Genomic DNA, 13755 nt, shown 5'->3' on the forward strand with positions numbered 1-13755 from the left:
ATTTTGTGAAATTAACTGAAATAAAAATGATGAAATGAAACAGCGTCTGTGCTGCTCTTTGGTTCTCTGCCTGGAGTGTAAACGCTGTACGTGATGTGTTCAGGGGCACACTTCACAAACATCCTTCACATGTGCAGAGTGACAGTCTTGTCAGCAGCTAACCAGGTTTACAAGCCGCCCTGCATTCATGGCCCCAACCCCATTTTCCCAATTTTCGAATTCTATTCTATCTACACTCTACAAATCATCCCATTCCTATAAACAAAACGGTGTCCAAGCTGCGCTTTCAGACAAAGACGCTGCACTGCATAAGGCTGATTATGTCGATCTGATGAACGAGATCATTTCAATGAACCCGCAGCACACGAGGGAAGCGAAGGACAGCCTTGAAAAGCAGCTCAAGGCAGCGAAGGTGGAGCTCTTTGCCGAAAAGCACCTGAAGGAAGAAGTGGTGGAGAATCTTCAAACAGAAGCTCAGAAGAAGTGAGACTGAAATGTCTTCACTTTTTGCATCAGCTGCACAAAAATCCAAAAATTCCAAAATAAAATAAGATCACAAAAATAATAAAAGAACAAAAATCGGATTAAAAAAATAAAAAGAACAAAAATCAAAATAAGCAGAAATAATGTTTGTTGGTTGGTTGGTCGGTTGATAAATTTTTAACTGTAAAACGATTGATGTAGCTGGACTAACTAGCCTGAGCTAAGCTAGCCTTCTTGGAGTTAGCGGCTAACAGTAGCATGAACAGAAACCTGAAGGTCCAGTTCTGATCAGTCCATCTGTGGACGAGCTTGACAAAGCAGGAACACTAAGCCACATTTTCACCTTCTCAGGTGCTTTTTCGTGCTCAGGAAGCAGTGGAAGATAAACCTGGAACACTGACCCCTGCTGGTCGTTCAAAGTAACAGCATGAGGGAGACAGTCTGCTGACGAGAGAATAAAACAACCACTATCCTTCAAACTATTCGATGATCATTTCTATAATAAAAATGCACCATGAGACTAAGTGAAATCACTTATATTCACATGCAGTTATTAATTATTAGTTATTAATGAAGCTCATAGAATTATTCCCAGCTGATGCTGATGCAAAGCAACGACCTGCTTAAAGCTACAAACAACAGCTGCACTGATGTTTGAGCTCTGCTCAACAGTGACTGAGCCAACACTGGAAAACCAGCTGCGAGCATCATCATCATCATCATCATCATCATCATCATCATCATCATTGCCAAAGAGAAGCGGTTCAGCCATCGCGGAGGTTAGCACGTTCAATAACTTAGTATTGCCCTTGATGGATGTCATAAAAGTTGAAGTGGCCCTGATAGGAAAAAGGTTCTCCGCCCCGGCTGAGACCTCCAAACCATCTGTGACCAAACTGCAGCTGCACCAACCAGAAAAACTGCAGAATCAGGCGTCAACAGAAACAGTCTGGAAAAAAAATCACAACGATTTGAACCAGAGTTTCAGATGTGACTTCAAAGTAAAGAACTTTTTGCAGGAGGCGTTCATGTTATTTTGTCTACCCCTGCTGAGCCAGTCTTTGGGGGACATCATTAGCTTGTCCTTTGGACGTTTGGTCTGAGTAAATGTGGATAAGCTCCTCTAACGTGTGGCAGGGCACATGTGAGCAGCTCTGGTGTCTCATCGTGCTTCAGTCGGTCCATGAGGGCTTTTAATGAGTCTTCCTCGCTGTTTTCCTCTCTGCTGCTGCTGCTCAGCTCTTCATCCACAGATGCTGATGTGGTGATGTGGTGCTGTGGTGTGTCGGAGGGAGACCGGTTTTCCACTTCGCTCTGCCAAAGCTGCAGCAGAGGAGACGGACTGCAGCTGCTGGAGCGGACATTAAAGACGTTTCTCTTTGTTTTTTCTTCTTCTTCTGCCCGGTGGCGTGTCAGCACAAGTGAGAGCACCCAGAGCTGTGGCTCAGCTCTGTGGACGCTTCACCGGAAATGAGTCACACAGGCTGGACTGAAGACACCTGCTGCCGCTGAGGCCAAGACAGACGCGACACTTACAGGAAGATGATTTCCTCTTTGTTTTGATCTCAGCGTCTTTGGTCCCGTCTTTCTGTTTGCAGCACGTCTTTGTTCAGCACTTAATGAGACCTCAGTCCACGTTTTCCTGATCAGTCAGGACTGACTGTCCTTTCCTCGTAGCAAAGGGTGGAGCTTGTTTTGAGGTCAAATCTTGAGGTACGTTCAGACATAAGCAAATTTTAGAGGTGACGGGTTGCATATAAAAGTCAATGCAAAGACAGAAGTGATGTGAAAAGGACGTGAATTCCTAAACAGGCAAATTCAGATAAAGTCATGTTTCAATGCAAAAACGGTAAATAACAGACAGAACTGAAGCACCTGATGAACTTTGACCTTGCACATTGCTTGCTAGCTGCAGCTAATGTACGCACAGTGTGTGCATTAGCTGTTTGTGTTGAATAAACACAGACTGTACAAACAGCTCACTGGTCCGTTCAGTCTTCATAGTAAATGGACTGTAGTTAGAAAGTCCTTCTCCAGCTCGCCGACTGCTCAAAGTGCTTTACAACACAACATTCATTCAGTCCAAAGTGCCCCATGATGATTCTGCGCTCAGCTGTTCACACATACCCTGCAGCATCCGGAGCAGTCTGGGTTTGCACATGTGGCCTGTGGAGACCAGGCATCAAACCACTTCTAGATCATGACTCAAAAAGGTTTCAGCTCCAGCATTTGGACAGTGGGTGAACAACATCAGCCAGAGAAGGATAATTTAGTGAAAGTCATATTTCAGCCATCCAAAGTGAGGTACGCGTGCTCCAGTGACTCCTCTGCACCTCAAATGGCAGTAAGAGCGTCCTCGGTTCAAACAGGAGGAAGACTGCAGGTTCCGTGTTTATTTGCATCCAGTCTGGAGGATCTTCTTCTCACTCGAGCAGCTGAGGAAAAGCTGAGGTTTTATTTAATTTGTCTCAACTGTGACTGAACTGTGCCGCTTCAGATTTGGGTCAGCAGGAAAACGTCAATCCAAACAACTTTGAGGCCTCGTTTACCCAGAAAACTGCAGGCTGCTGCCGCCACCTGCTGGACCACTGAGGACTCACACCCGAGTCCACTCTCCATGAAATGACCAGCTATGAATTACATTCATCTGATTTAAGTGGAGAGCTGTAGGGTCTCATGACCACATCCTTGTGTTAAATATTCAGTTCTGTCTTGAAATTTGTCAAATTTATATCTATAAAAAAATCACTCATGATTTCTAATTGAAAATAACTTTGGAGTGAAGTAATCAGTTACATTTTAAATGGTTATTATGACAAAAACAGAAAAGGATCAGTGTGAAAATGATATGAATTCTACTTTTATTAGAAATAACCCAGATGAAACAAATTATCTTAACAAGCCCAATTATAGAATATTTCTACTTGATATCTGCAGAGGAGTCACTGAAAGGCAAATATGTTCTCCTCTCTTCAAATAAAGTGAAGTAATTCATAAAAGGAAAAAATAGAAAACAATAAAATAAATATAATAAGTTATGAAAACAAACGTAATCGATGGCGATTCGTGTGTAATAATAACAACACATAAATAAAATGTTTGGTTTGACAGCGAAGAACAACATCCGCTATCTGTACGGTTGATTTCTTGTTCCGGCGGAACCTTTTATTGAGGAAGGGTTCCCACCCGGCTGTAGATATTGAAACACGGAGTAACGCCGTATCCTACATGCTTGTTGTGAAAGTGGTGTGATGATATTATCGGAGCTTTTTATGAGGTTTTTGATAAACGTTCATGTTTAAATTGTTCAGAATACCTTCAGAATGTGCTGTGGTGTTTTGTCCAAAATGGCGTCCAAGTAGAAAGTTCGCCGTTTTTTTGTGTGTGGAAGTTTCTAGCACGTAGGTAGGTTCAAAATAACAACACTCTACAGATGAATAACAACATGTAACACAGGAATAACAACACATAACACACAAGAACAATAACTGATTTACATGGCGATTGTGACCCTATTTCTGTTTGAATCGGTCAAAGGTGAAGAGATCAACACCAAACTCCATTTAAAAATGTGTGTATTTTGTGTTTAACGACAATCTTAAATTACATATTGAACGCGACTTGTCTTTAGAGACTGGTGTGCTGCTTTGCACAATTCGGCATTGTTTGCATTCACCAAACGTTTGCATGTGATAAATTGCAGTAAAAAAAAAAACAACAAAACAAAACAAGTTGCTTCAGTTGTCATGTGTTGTCCTGACTGGATGCCGAATTGCAAAATGATTTGTAACGATTCCTAGAGCATCAATGGCTCTGCCCTAATATGGACCTTGGACAATAAACATTGATACATTAAAGGATCTGAATTTTGAATTGAGTCTTGCCATCGAAGAGGAGGTGACGTTTTGACCAGATGTTACTGTCATGTTGTATATGCATTTATACATTTACACGTGTGTTTTTCTCAGACTTTGGATGTGACAAGAAGCTGCTGGGCGTCTGAAACACAACTTTAATTTTGCAATCTGTTTGTCCTGTTCAGTCTGGTTGAATCTCATCAGGTTGAGCTGCCATGAACGGTCTGGAGGACAAGCTCAGAGGTCTGTCCATCGCTCGGCGGTCACGCCCTGAGGAACCCACCTACCTGCTGGACGTCGCTCTGCAGCAGACTGGCCTGCTGGCCGTGACCTGCTCCAACTTCACCGTCCACCTTCACAACAAGGACACTCTGAGCCTGGTGGGAGAGTATCGGGGCCACAGCGGGCCGCTCTGTGGGGTTGTATTCTCTCACACTTCCCCTGACCTCCTCTACTCTGGTTCTGCTGATGGGACGGTCCGGGGGTGGGACGCCCGCCGCCCTGGGACAGAGGCTGCCCAGATCTTTAAAAGTGATCCGTCACACAGCTACTGTAGCTTCGACCTGAGCTGCAGCGGCACACTCCTGTGTGCTGGCACGGAGCAGGTTAACGATGAAGACAGCTTCCTGGTTTTCTGGGACGTCAGGAAACCAGGCAGTGTTCTTCTGGGGGTGTATTCTGAGTCGCACAGTGACGACATCACACAGGTGCGCTTCCACCCTCGAGACAAAGACCGTCTGGCGTCCGGCTCCACAGACGGCCTCGTTAATGTTTTTGACCTGAGCCGGGGGGCGGAGGAGGAGGCCCTGCTGGCCACCTGTAACAGCGACTCGTCTGCCGGCTCGGTCTGTTGGTCCGGAGCAGATTACACCCGGCTGCTGTGCCTCAGCCACGACGAGGGGCTGCACCTGTGGGATCTGGGTCAGCTGGACACAGACGAGCCGCTTACTCTTTTCAGCACCTCTGACGCTCGCAGCCTGACTCCGCTGGCTGATGGGGGGGGCGTGGATTACCTGGTGGGGGGGGGGTGGCTGGAGGAGGCCCAGAAGCTGCTGGTGGTCGCAGGGATGAACAGCGGGAATCTCCACCTGATGGAGTGTGACGGCGGGGGGCTTCGTCCGCTGAGGAGCCTTGAGGGCGGCCACACCTCCACGGTGCGCTGCTTCCTGTGGGACGCAGTGGAGGAGGCGCTGGTCACCGGGGGAGAGGATGCTCAGCTGTTGCTATGGAAACCAGGAGGGGAGGGACTCACGGCAGGGAAAAGGTCCATGAAGAGCGAATCAGCTTTGAGACTCAAATCCAGGCCGCATAAGAAACACGGCTACCAGAGAGGGAAGAAGGCGGCAAAGACGACGTCTGAAAGCACAGAATCATGAGTGCGCTGCTGCTCAGCCAGCGTTCACCTCTGAGACGAGGAATATTCAGACTTCATGTCTTGTAAGAGTTTCCACAGACAGAATGTTTTGTTCAGGACAATTCATCAGGAGAGAGAAACCTTTCACAAACTGTGATCCCACTCAACGTCTGGTGGCTTCCATGAACTCCTCAACAAAAGACAGATTCAGGTGTTTCCTGTGGCGGTGTGAGGCAGGTCAAAGTTCACCTGTCTTCACCTTTGACCAGGCAGATGTGCTGGTTTGACCTATAGACACACTGATACACTGAGTTTTGAAATGAAGAAATGATCATTCTGGCTTGTTTTGACATGATTTTTGGTCCATTTTAGATTCCAAACACGAGCAGTCATGCACTGTTTACTGTCTGCGACCGCTCTGATCAATACTGGTTTATTACGCCTGCATTAACATGTGACAGGTGGGCTACTTTCGGCCCGCCTCCAGGTGTGGTCTGACCCTTCGGATCACATTGTGATTGCAGGGCGTTTGACACACATTAAAATCTGCTTTAACCTGCGTTCTGATCCAGATCGAATGTTCACTTGAGGTAAACGTGGTCTTCACTCACAGGTCGAAGCAGGACTTGTGCTCACACTGGAATAGCGACAAAACATCAAAGGTGTCAGACTACCTTTGATTTTTGAGTCTTTTTTTTCCTGCTTTGTAACACACAAAGGAAACGGAAGAAGTACTCGAGAAAGATCCACAGAAACAGACAGAACAAAACATTTAGACATGAAAAAGGCTTGACAGATGATCAGTACGTTGATTTGTTCTATATCAGCGCTGTCAATCATAACACATAGCACATGTTGTGCACTGAGTGTGAAACTGGGCCACAGCCGAACTTCCTTTGATGTTTATCACTTAGTCAAAGTGTCCATGATTGTGAATGTCTCTCAGCTGAAGCGGCTGCGTTCTGTTCAGCGGGACGAGTGTCGATAGTCAGCGGAGCCGCTCGGCACGGCAGGATGACGCTGAGGGTCCAGATTCGCTCTCAAACGGTCAAGAGTGGGACAACATGACTGGCAGTGCGTGTGTGTGTGTGTGTGTGTGTGCGTGTGTGTGTGTGCGTGTGTGTGTGTGTGTGTGTGTTTTTCTGTGTGTGACCAAAGACAAATCCTGCAGTGACTGAAGCAAAGTCTCCTTCACATTAGAGACATTAAACGATAAGTCTGTCTGGTGACTCAGTGATCTTTGTGTGGGGTTGTATTTATTCAACTTTACAACGTGCTACAAAGGAACAAAAGGCATATTTATATGCTGATGAGTCAGGCTGAGTCATTGATTTATTAAATCCAGATGAACAGAGAAGCTTCCTTCAGAGCTGATATCTTAAAGCAAATATCCAATAATTCACCTCTCAGACCAGCAGACAAAAGCATCTTAGGAGCAGAAACAATAAAAACTGGTGCAAATCAGATCAAGATTTTCAGGAATTTCCAGTCCCATCTCTCTCTTTTTTTTTTTTTTTTTTTAGTGTACCTTTACGACAGATTTTTGGAAAGATCACAAAAATCCATCCGTGACCTGGAGCTAAACCTGCAGACACTGAAAGTATACTGATATTCTATATATTTATCTTGATATATTTATCAATATATCTTGAATATATTGACTTCAGTGTTTTCTAAACATCCTGTTAATATGATGCATTTATTGTCCAAAAGAAAAGGTCCGTTTTTGGCCTTTACTGTGATATAACATACGATGCAGTGTCATACAGTAAAGAAAGCGTCCATTAGCTGGTAATAGATCAGTTTGCAGTAAATGTTAATTGCACGGTGTAATGGCTGTTTAAGCCTCACTGCAGCTGTGCAGTTTGGCCTTCCAACACTAACGACCTCCTGGAGGCCGACAGGTGATCCAGTCCAGCTAGCTCCATTTAAACCTGCTTTCAGGTCTCCATTACAGATGAAATGATAAATGAACTCCTGACACCAGCCCCTGCTGTAGTTACTTGTTTGCATGAAGCAATACTCAAACTATGTTATTACTGCATGTAGAAATTTGGACAGTTTCCCTTCACCTCTTCACTAAACACTGAACACGTCTTTCTTCTCTCTTATTTCCAAATTGAAGTTGATCGTTTCTCCACACAAACGTGGAAACAAACGTGTGTCGTTGGAAGTTGCTGAGCCACTCGTCTTTGCGACAGAAACACTGGAGGGGCTGAAAAGTTCTGTTTCCACTTTAAAATGTTGATTACATATTAATGCATCAGTAATGATATTGCAAATTCATAGTTTATAATTATGCAAAACCACGAGGTCTTATTGCCTCCATTGTGTCTGTGTGTGTGTGTGTGTGTGTGTGTGTGTCATAGTACAGAATAGCATTATACTATATTATTGTTTTTAAACTTTTAACCATTCATTTGATCTTATTCCAAAAAATTGGAAAACTGAAAACTGTTTTTTTATTCAAGAAAATAAAAGTACAGCCACAACTGAGCAGGTGATGGGAACAAGCTGCCCCCCCCCCCCCCCTTCGCCCCCCCGCATGCACGCCCATGGACGTGCTGTAGCATTAGCTTTATTCATAGTAGACCTATATTATAGTTATGTAACTCTCCTCCCGCGAACATATCCTTCTCTCATCGCGGGGTTTGCACGGAAATCCATCCGTCCTCCACCCAGCGCTGAAGCGGGCTGGAAAATAACACATGTACGGCGAAGCGAGGTCCAGTCGGCCGTCAAAGTGCGGCTAAAGAAGTGAGGAAGCGAAGGGCTGGGCCTCGGACAGGTTTAGCCTCATTCCAGCACGCTGTGTGGCGGAGACTCCGCACACACACACACACACACACACACACACACACACACACACACACACACACACACACACACACACACACACACACACACACACACACACACACGGCACTTTCCTTTCTGCCCCGATCTCTTTCCTTGTCCCTTCTTCTCCACCTAACCGACGGATTCAGAGCCTCGTTTCCCTCTGCGATGATTGACGTCGCCTGATGTCCAATCGCAACGCCTGACAGCGCTCGCGGCAGCCAATCGCCGTCGTACGTCGATCTTAACCCGTCAAGCACGCTACTATGCGTTTCTGTTATGTGTGCCATGGTCTCAACCCAGCAGTGTTGACAATAGGGTGAAAAGAAACATCCCTGAATCATAAACGAGCTAAGGAAAATACCAAAATCCAGGGGTTTGGGGAAGACGAGCAATTGAATCAGTAACAGGAATGTAATTGCGTTAACCTAATCGTTTTATATAGCTGCATTTTGTTATTAATGGGAGTTTGAGGATTATTCCGTTGGAAGGAAAAAGGTACTCGTGGGTTTGGCTGTTTCAGGCCAAATTTTCCTGCTGTTCCGCCGCTGCTTGGGAAAGGCTGTTCGCACCGAGCTGGAGGTAGCCTAACAGATAGCCCGATAGATTTCCAAACATAGGATAACTCCTCGCCGCCGTCTCCGTTGCGAACCGCAAAGGATCAAGGTAAAGTAGCCTACTACAATTGGAGGGCTAACAGCCACTCGGTCGGCTGCAGCTTGTCGGGCTCGGGTCGGGACTCGGGACGCTGTGTGTCTCCCAACCCAGTCGGTCTGTCAGTCTTTGAACGCTAGCTAACGGTAGCAGCATTAGCACTGCCCCTGTATTTACATCTGGGATGATGGCTGATCGCCCAAGCCCGCCCAGGTAACGTTATTTTATTAGCACACATGTAAAATTTAGATTTGATCTATTCAGTGTTTTCATGTCAGCTTCTTGTGTTTCATTTGCAAGATGCACTGAACGCTAGCTGGTGGCGGCTAACGAGCTAAGGCAACATGTTCATTTTGAGCTAACCCGCGATAGCTGTAGCTCTCACGTTAGCTAGCTAGCTAAAATGCCGTTTTCTGAAATAAAGCTTGACAGCTTTGGTCAAGGGTTAGATTGTCTTCATGTTTAGAATTTTTAAGTGTTTTGTGTCCTTTGAGGAGACAACTAGCTAACAGTATTTACGTTAAATTCACATGCTTTGTAACGGTTAATCGGGAAGCTATCGTTGCTAGCTAGCTAACGTTGCTGAGGTTATCGCGCTGTCAAGTTTTGAATATTATGCTGCTCGCTGCTGCCAGGCCCAACATGGCCAAGCTAACGCCAGCTCTCCCAAACGGCTTGGTTTTTGACCTTATGCAGTCGGTGGCCTAATTTGCTTCCTTATCTGATAACAGTAAACATATAACATCGAATTACATTGTAAATAGATATAATCTTTATTATGTTATTTGCCGTAGGTGGTGGCTGATGTGCCCAGACAGTGCTGATGTCAGGTTATAGGCAGGTTTGCTTAAAAGTAAATGCTGATGTTTAATCCGTGTGGGTTGAAAAAGCCCCGTGAATGTGCTCTGAGACAAGTTTCGCTTTCTTGTCAAGTGAAGCCAACTGTCAAATGTGTGATAAAACGATATGAACTTTGAGTGGCTTTGCACTAAGTTACTGTGTCTGATCAAGTCCCACCTGTAAATATGCCACCGGCCCGTCATGTTTTCTTGCATTGGCCAGCATTGTTCAACATCTGGTGTCATGTGCATAGAGAGAGCTCATCACCACTAATGACACCATAGTAACATGGATGATGACAGGTAGCGATCAGTGAGACCTGCAGAAAGATGAACATAATGGCTGGTGGAGTGTGCTGGACTGATTGTAGTATAGAGAGAAAAACAAGCCTCTTGCTCAAACGCTTACCTCTGACCTGTCAGTCATGTGTGAATGATATCAGCGTGTCAGAGGCCAGGTGTGCTGTTATGCATTACACGTGAGGGCATCTGTAGTGCCAGTGTGTGTTTGTGAGGTTTTGTGTAGGTGTACCTGTAGTGTTGGTACACACACAGACTCATCTTCAAGGTGTTTGAATGTCCCACCATATTGAGTCCCGGTCCAGATCTAAGATGCAGCTTAACATCTCCAGTGTTTTTGGTAACTGTGGTGTAGTAACTACCTCCTTCCTATCTGTTCTGTGTGTCTGTGTGTGTGGTAGAGAGTTGCTTTGTTCTTCTGTTCTTGACTGTGTGAACAGTGTAATTATAACAGGAGTGTATCACACCAATTAAAACGTGCTGTCAGATTGCAGCATTCAGTCAATCGTGGTAACAAGAGGCTTTCTGAGGAAGTGAGTATTTACAATAAGGATTTGAAATAGCAGATCTGGGATTCATACTGATATAATTAGTGCTGGGACCACTTATCTGTTATCAGTAAATCTAAGAAATGAATATGTAAAATAATCTGGCCTCTTTATTAATAATTAATAATTTGTTGCTATGATAGGCATGAAACTGGCCTGGTTCTGGTTCTGGGAGTCTGTACTGGCTGCAGAGTTAAAGGAGTTTTGGCTTCATATGTTGCTTTAAGGACATTCTGTGTTCATCATGAATGGTGTTTTGCAGCTCCCGCTTTTTAAATGCAAACATCAGGATGTGACCGCAGACACTGTATATTAATCTGTTGAGTGTGTGCACTGTTCACAGAGCGACACGGTTAGCCGGTTGACAAAAAAATTATTCTCCAACAATTTTGATGATCTGATTATTTTCTGAATAATTTTTTAAGCAGAATGCCAATAAACTCTGGTTCCAGCTTGTCAAACGTGAATATTTACTTGCTGTCTTCGTCTTATAAAAGCAAACTAAATGCTTTTGTGTTTTGGACTGTTGGTCGGACAAAATACGACGTGAAGACATCACCTTGGGCTTTAGAAAACTATGACAGGCATTTGTCACTGTTTGCTGACGTTTGATGACCAAAAGTTTCATAATTTAACTGTGAAAATAATTGGCAGAAAAACTGATGGATATTTGCTGCCTTAGTTTGAGTATGTTTCATGTAGTTTCTTGTGTTTAGTCATCACGGATGATGCTTTGTGGCTCCCCCCTGAGGAGGCCAACAGCAGGATGTTGAAGATGGTTTTATTAAGCATGTGTACAGTTCATAATTAAAACATCAGTAACATCCAGAGCTGATTAGTCTATTAATAAATCGACAGAGAGTTAAACGGACAGCAATTTTGACAACATATTAATCCTTTTAGCAGTTTTTCCAAAAATCTAACAGTTCCAGCAGGTAAAGTATGATTTAAAAAAAAATAATAATAATAATATTTTATTAGTCTTTTATGATAACAAACTTAAAATCTTTGAGGTTGGGACTGTTTGGTGGCTAAAACATGACATTCGATGACGTCATCAAGGACTCTGGCAGCTTGAAAGCATTTTCTTTTCTTGTGTTCAGTCATTGTGAATGATGCTTTGTAGCTCTATCTCATTCAATCTTAGGATTTTGCAGGAGATGATGATATTCATCATAATATGAGGCTGTGTGTTGTTCCTGGACTTAATATCATACATTTCACTGCTGAGTGAAATCAGGAGTCAGTGCCTTCACCTGCCTGTTCATCACATTCACCTTAAGTTCGTTCCCTCCGATCACACGCGAGTTCAGGTGAAGTGATGCAGAGGTGATACTCATACCCAAAGTGAAGCCAAAGATCCTGTGACGTTAGATTTATGCAGCTCTGTGGGGTTTGAATTTTAACTTGGGAGCACAGGCGAGATCCTTCAGCGTTCCCGCTGCCAGCCTCCTTTTTATCTCCCGTGTGTGTGTTCCTGTACGTGTTTGTGTGTGCAGTTTGTTCCCTGGCTTCTTTCTCTCTGCCTTGCCGTTGCCTATTTGTTGACTTCCTGTCGAACAGCAGCTCCCTCCCTCCCTCCCTCCCTCCCTCCTTTTCCTCCCTCCCTCCTCTTCCTCCCTTTCTGTTGCTCTCCCTGTTGTTCTCTGTGCCCCCTCCTCTCTCCTTCCTCCTCGTTCTTTAATCCCACCCTCCCCGAGCCTGTTTGGATGTCATCTGGTCTCTTATGTAAGAGACAGGGGAGGGGAATGGCTTTGGTGCTTGGGTGCCATACGCCTGACCAGCCGCCGTAGTCTTGCTCTCCCTCGTGTGTTGTGGCGCTGGAGTGTTTTCGCCATTAGCCGGCTGACAGAGAGGTAGACAGTGAGGCACTGATGGTTGTGCATGGGGATTCCAGTGCCCCTTTGCACAGGTAAGTGGAGCTGGACTAAGTCTGTTTGCACATTTTTAAGATTTTTCTGAGGGGGAATGGTTGTAGTTTTTCCACTGGTGGCATTCACCAGGTGGCGTAAGCATAAAGGCATTGACAGCTCTTTGAATATTCATTGTTGCCACTGGTGATGAAACAGAGTTGCTCACTGATGATGAATTTTTCTCTTCGCTGCTCATTGAGATGTACAACTTCACAGATGCATCCTAAAAGGCAGCAGACAGAATCTGTTTGATCAGAGCTGAATGAAGCTGACTGGCTGTATTTAGTCATCCTTGCAGAGACTGAAAGTTGAATTCGGAGGCGGCGCGTACGTGAGGATAGTATTTCAGAAACTGTTTCTTTATTTGAAAACGGGGCTGTTTTTATCACCATCCCTTTCCCTGATGCTGTGAGGCTTGGTTAAAACTGTACAGCACACAATACGAGAACTGCTGGTAACAATTCCTTTCTTTCATTTCGTTTAATCTGCAGGTCATTTTCCTGTTAAATCAATTTATTGCTTTGTTTATAAAATGAGTCCACAGTGACGTCCTTGAATGATGTTTTTTCTGACCATCCATCCAAAACCAAGAGATAATCAATTTACGATGATGTAAAACAGGCGAAAGCAGCAAATGTCCTCTCTGGAGAGGCTGATCAGAGGATGTTTTTGCTCAAACAAAATGACTAAAATGATTTGATTGTTCAAATAGTTGCAGAATTTCTTGAGCGTGACCTAATCAATTAACCAGCTAATTGTTTCAGCTACACATCATAACCTCTATTCTTAGACACTCAGTTAAGACGAGGAAAATGGCCAAAATAATCCTGTGAGTGAACTTTTTTGGACATTTGAATGCAGCTGCTGCTTCTCACCATCATCTCAGTTTTACAGGAGTAAAACCTGACAGTCACAAAGGTGTCAAAGAGTGCGTACGTCAGAGCTGTTCGCCGTAAGCATTAGCTGGAG

General features: G+C 44.4%; 2 protein-coding genes across 8 annotated transcripts in view; both read left to right on the forward strand.

The window, feature by feature from the left end:
* The first annotated feature begins 3720 nt into the window (after window positions 1–3720).
* wdr89 (WD repeat domain 89) lies at window positions 3721–7108 on the forward strand. 2 transcript variants are annotated; one of them, XM_076749025.1, is made up of 2 exons: window positions 3721–3888; window positions 4526–7108. In XM_076749025.1, the coding sequence occupies exon 2, from the start codon at window positions 4556–4558 to the stop codon at window positions 5714–5716; it is 1161 nt and encodes a 386-aa protein (XP_076605140.1). In that variant the 5' UTR covers window positions 3721–3888; window positions 4526–4555; the 3' UTR covers window positions 5717–7108. The 2 variants fall into 2 exon arrangements, with proteins under 2 accessions (XP_076605140.1, XP_076605141.1); XM_076749026.1 differs by having other exon boundaries at window positions 3872–3888; window positions 4545–7108.
* A 1687-nt stretch (window positions 7109–8795) lies between these two features.
* Window positions 8796–13755, forward strand: part of ppp2r5eb (protein phosphatase 2, regulatory subunit B', epsilon isoform b) — a 39357-nt gene continuing 34397 nt past the window's right edge. The window contains exon 1 of one of the 6 annotated variants that reach the window (XM_076748260.1): window positions 8796–9399. In XM_076748260.1, the coding sequence (XP_076604375.1) occupies window positions 9371–9399 (29 nt within the window). In that variant the 5' untranslated portion in view covers window positions 8796–9370. Of the gene's footprint in view, window positions 9400–12647; window positions 12786–13755 lie in introns of those variants that run through there. The other 5 variants (XM_076748263.1, XM_076748262.1, XM_076748261.1 and 2 more) reach the window with 5 other exon arrangements.

This window comes from Chaetodon auriga, chromosome 14 (genome assembly GCF_051107435.1).
Source record: "Chaetodon auriga isolate fChaAug3 chromosome 14, fChaAug3.hap1, whole genome shotgun sequence".
NCBI classification, from domain to species: Eukaryota; Metazoa; Chordata; class Actinopteri; order Chaetodontiformes; family Chaetodontidae; genus Chaetodon; species Chaetodon auriga.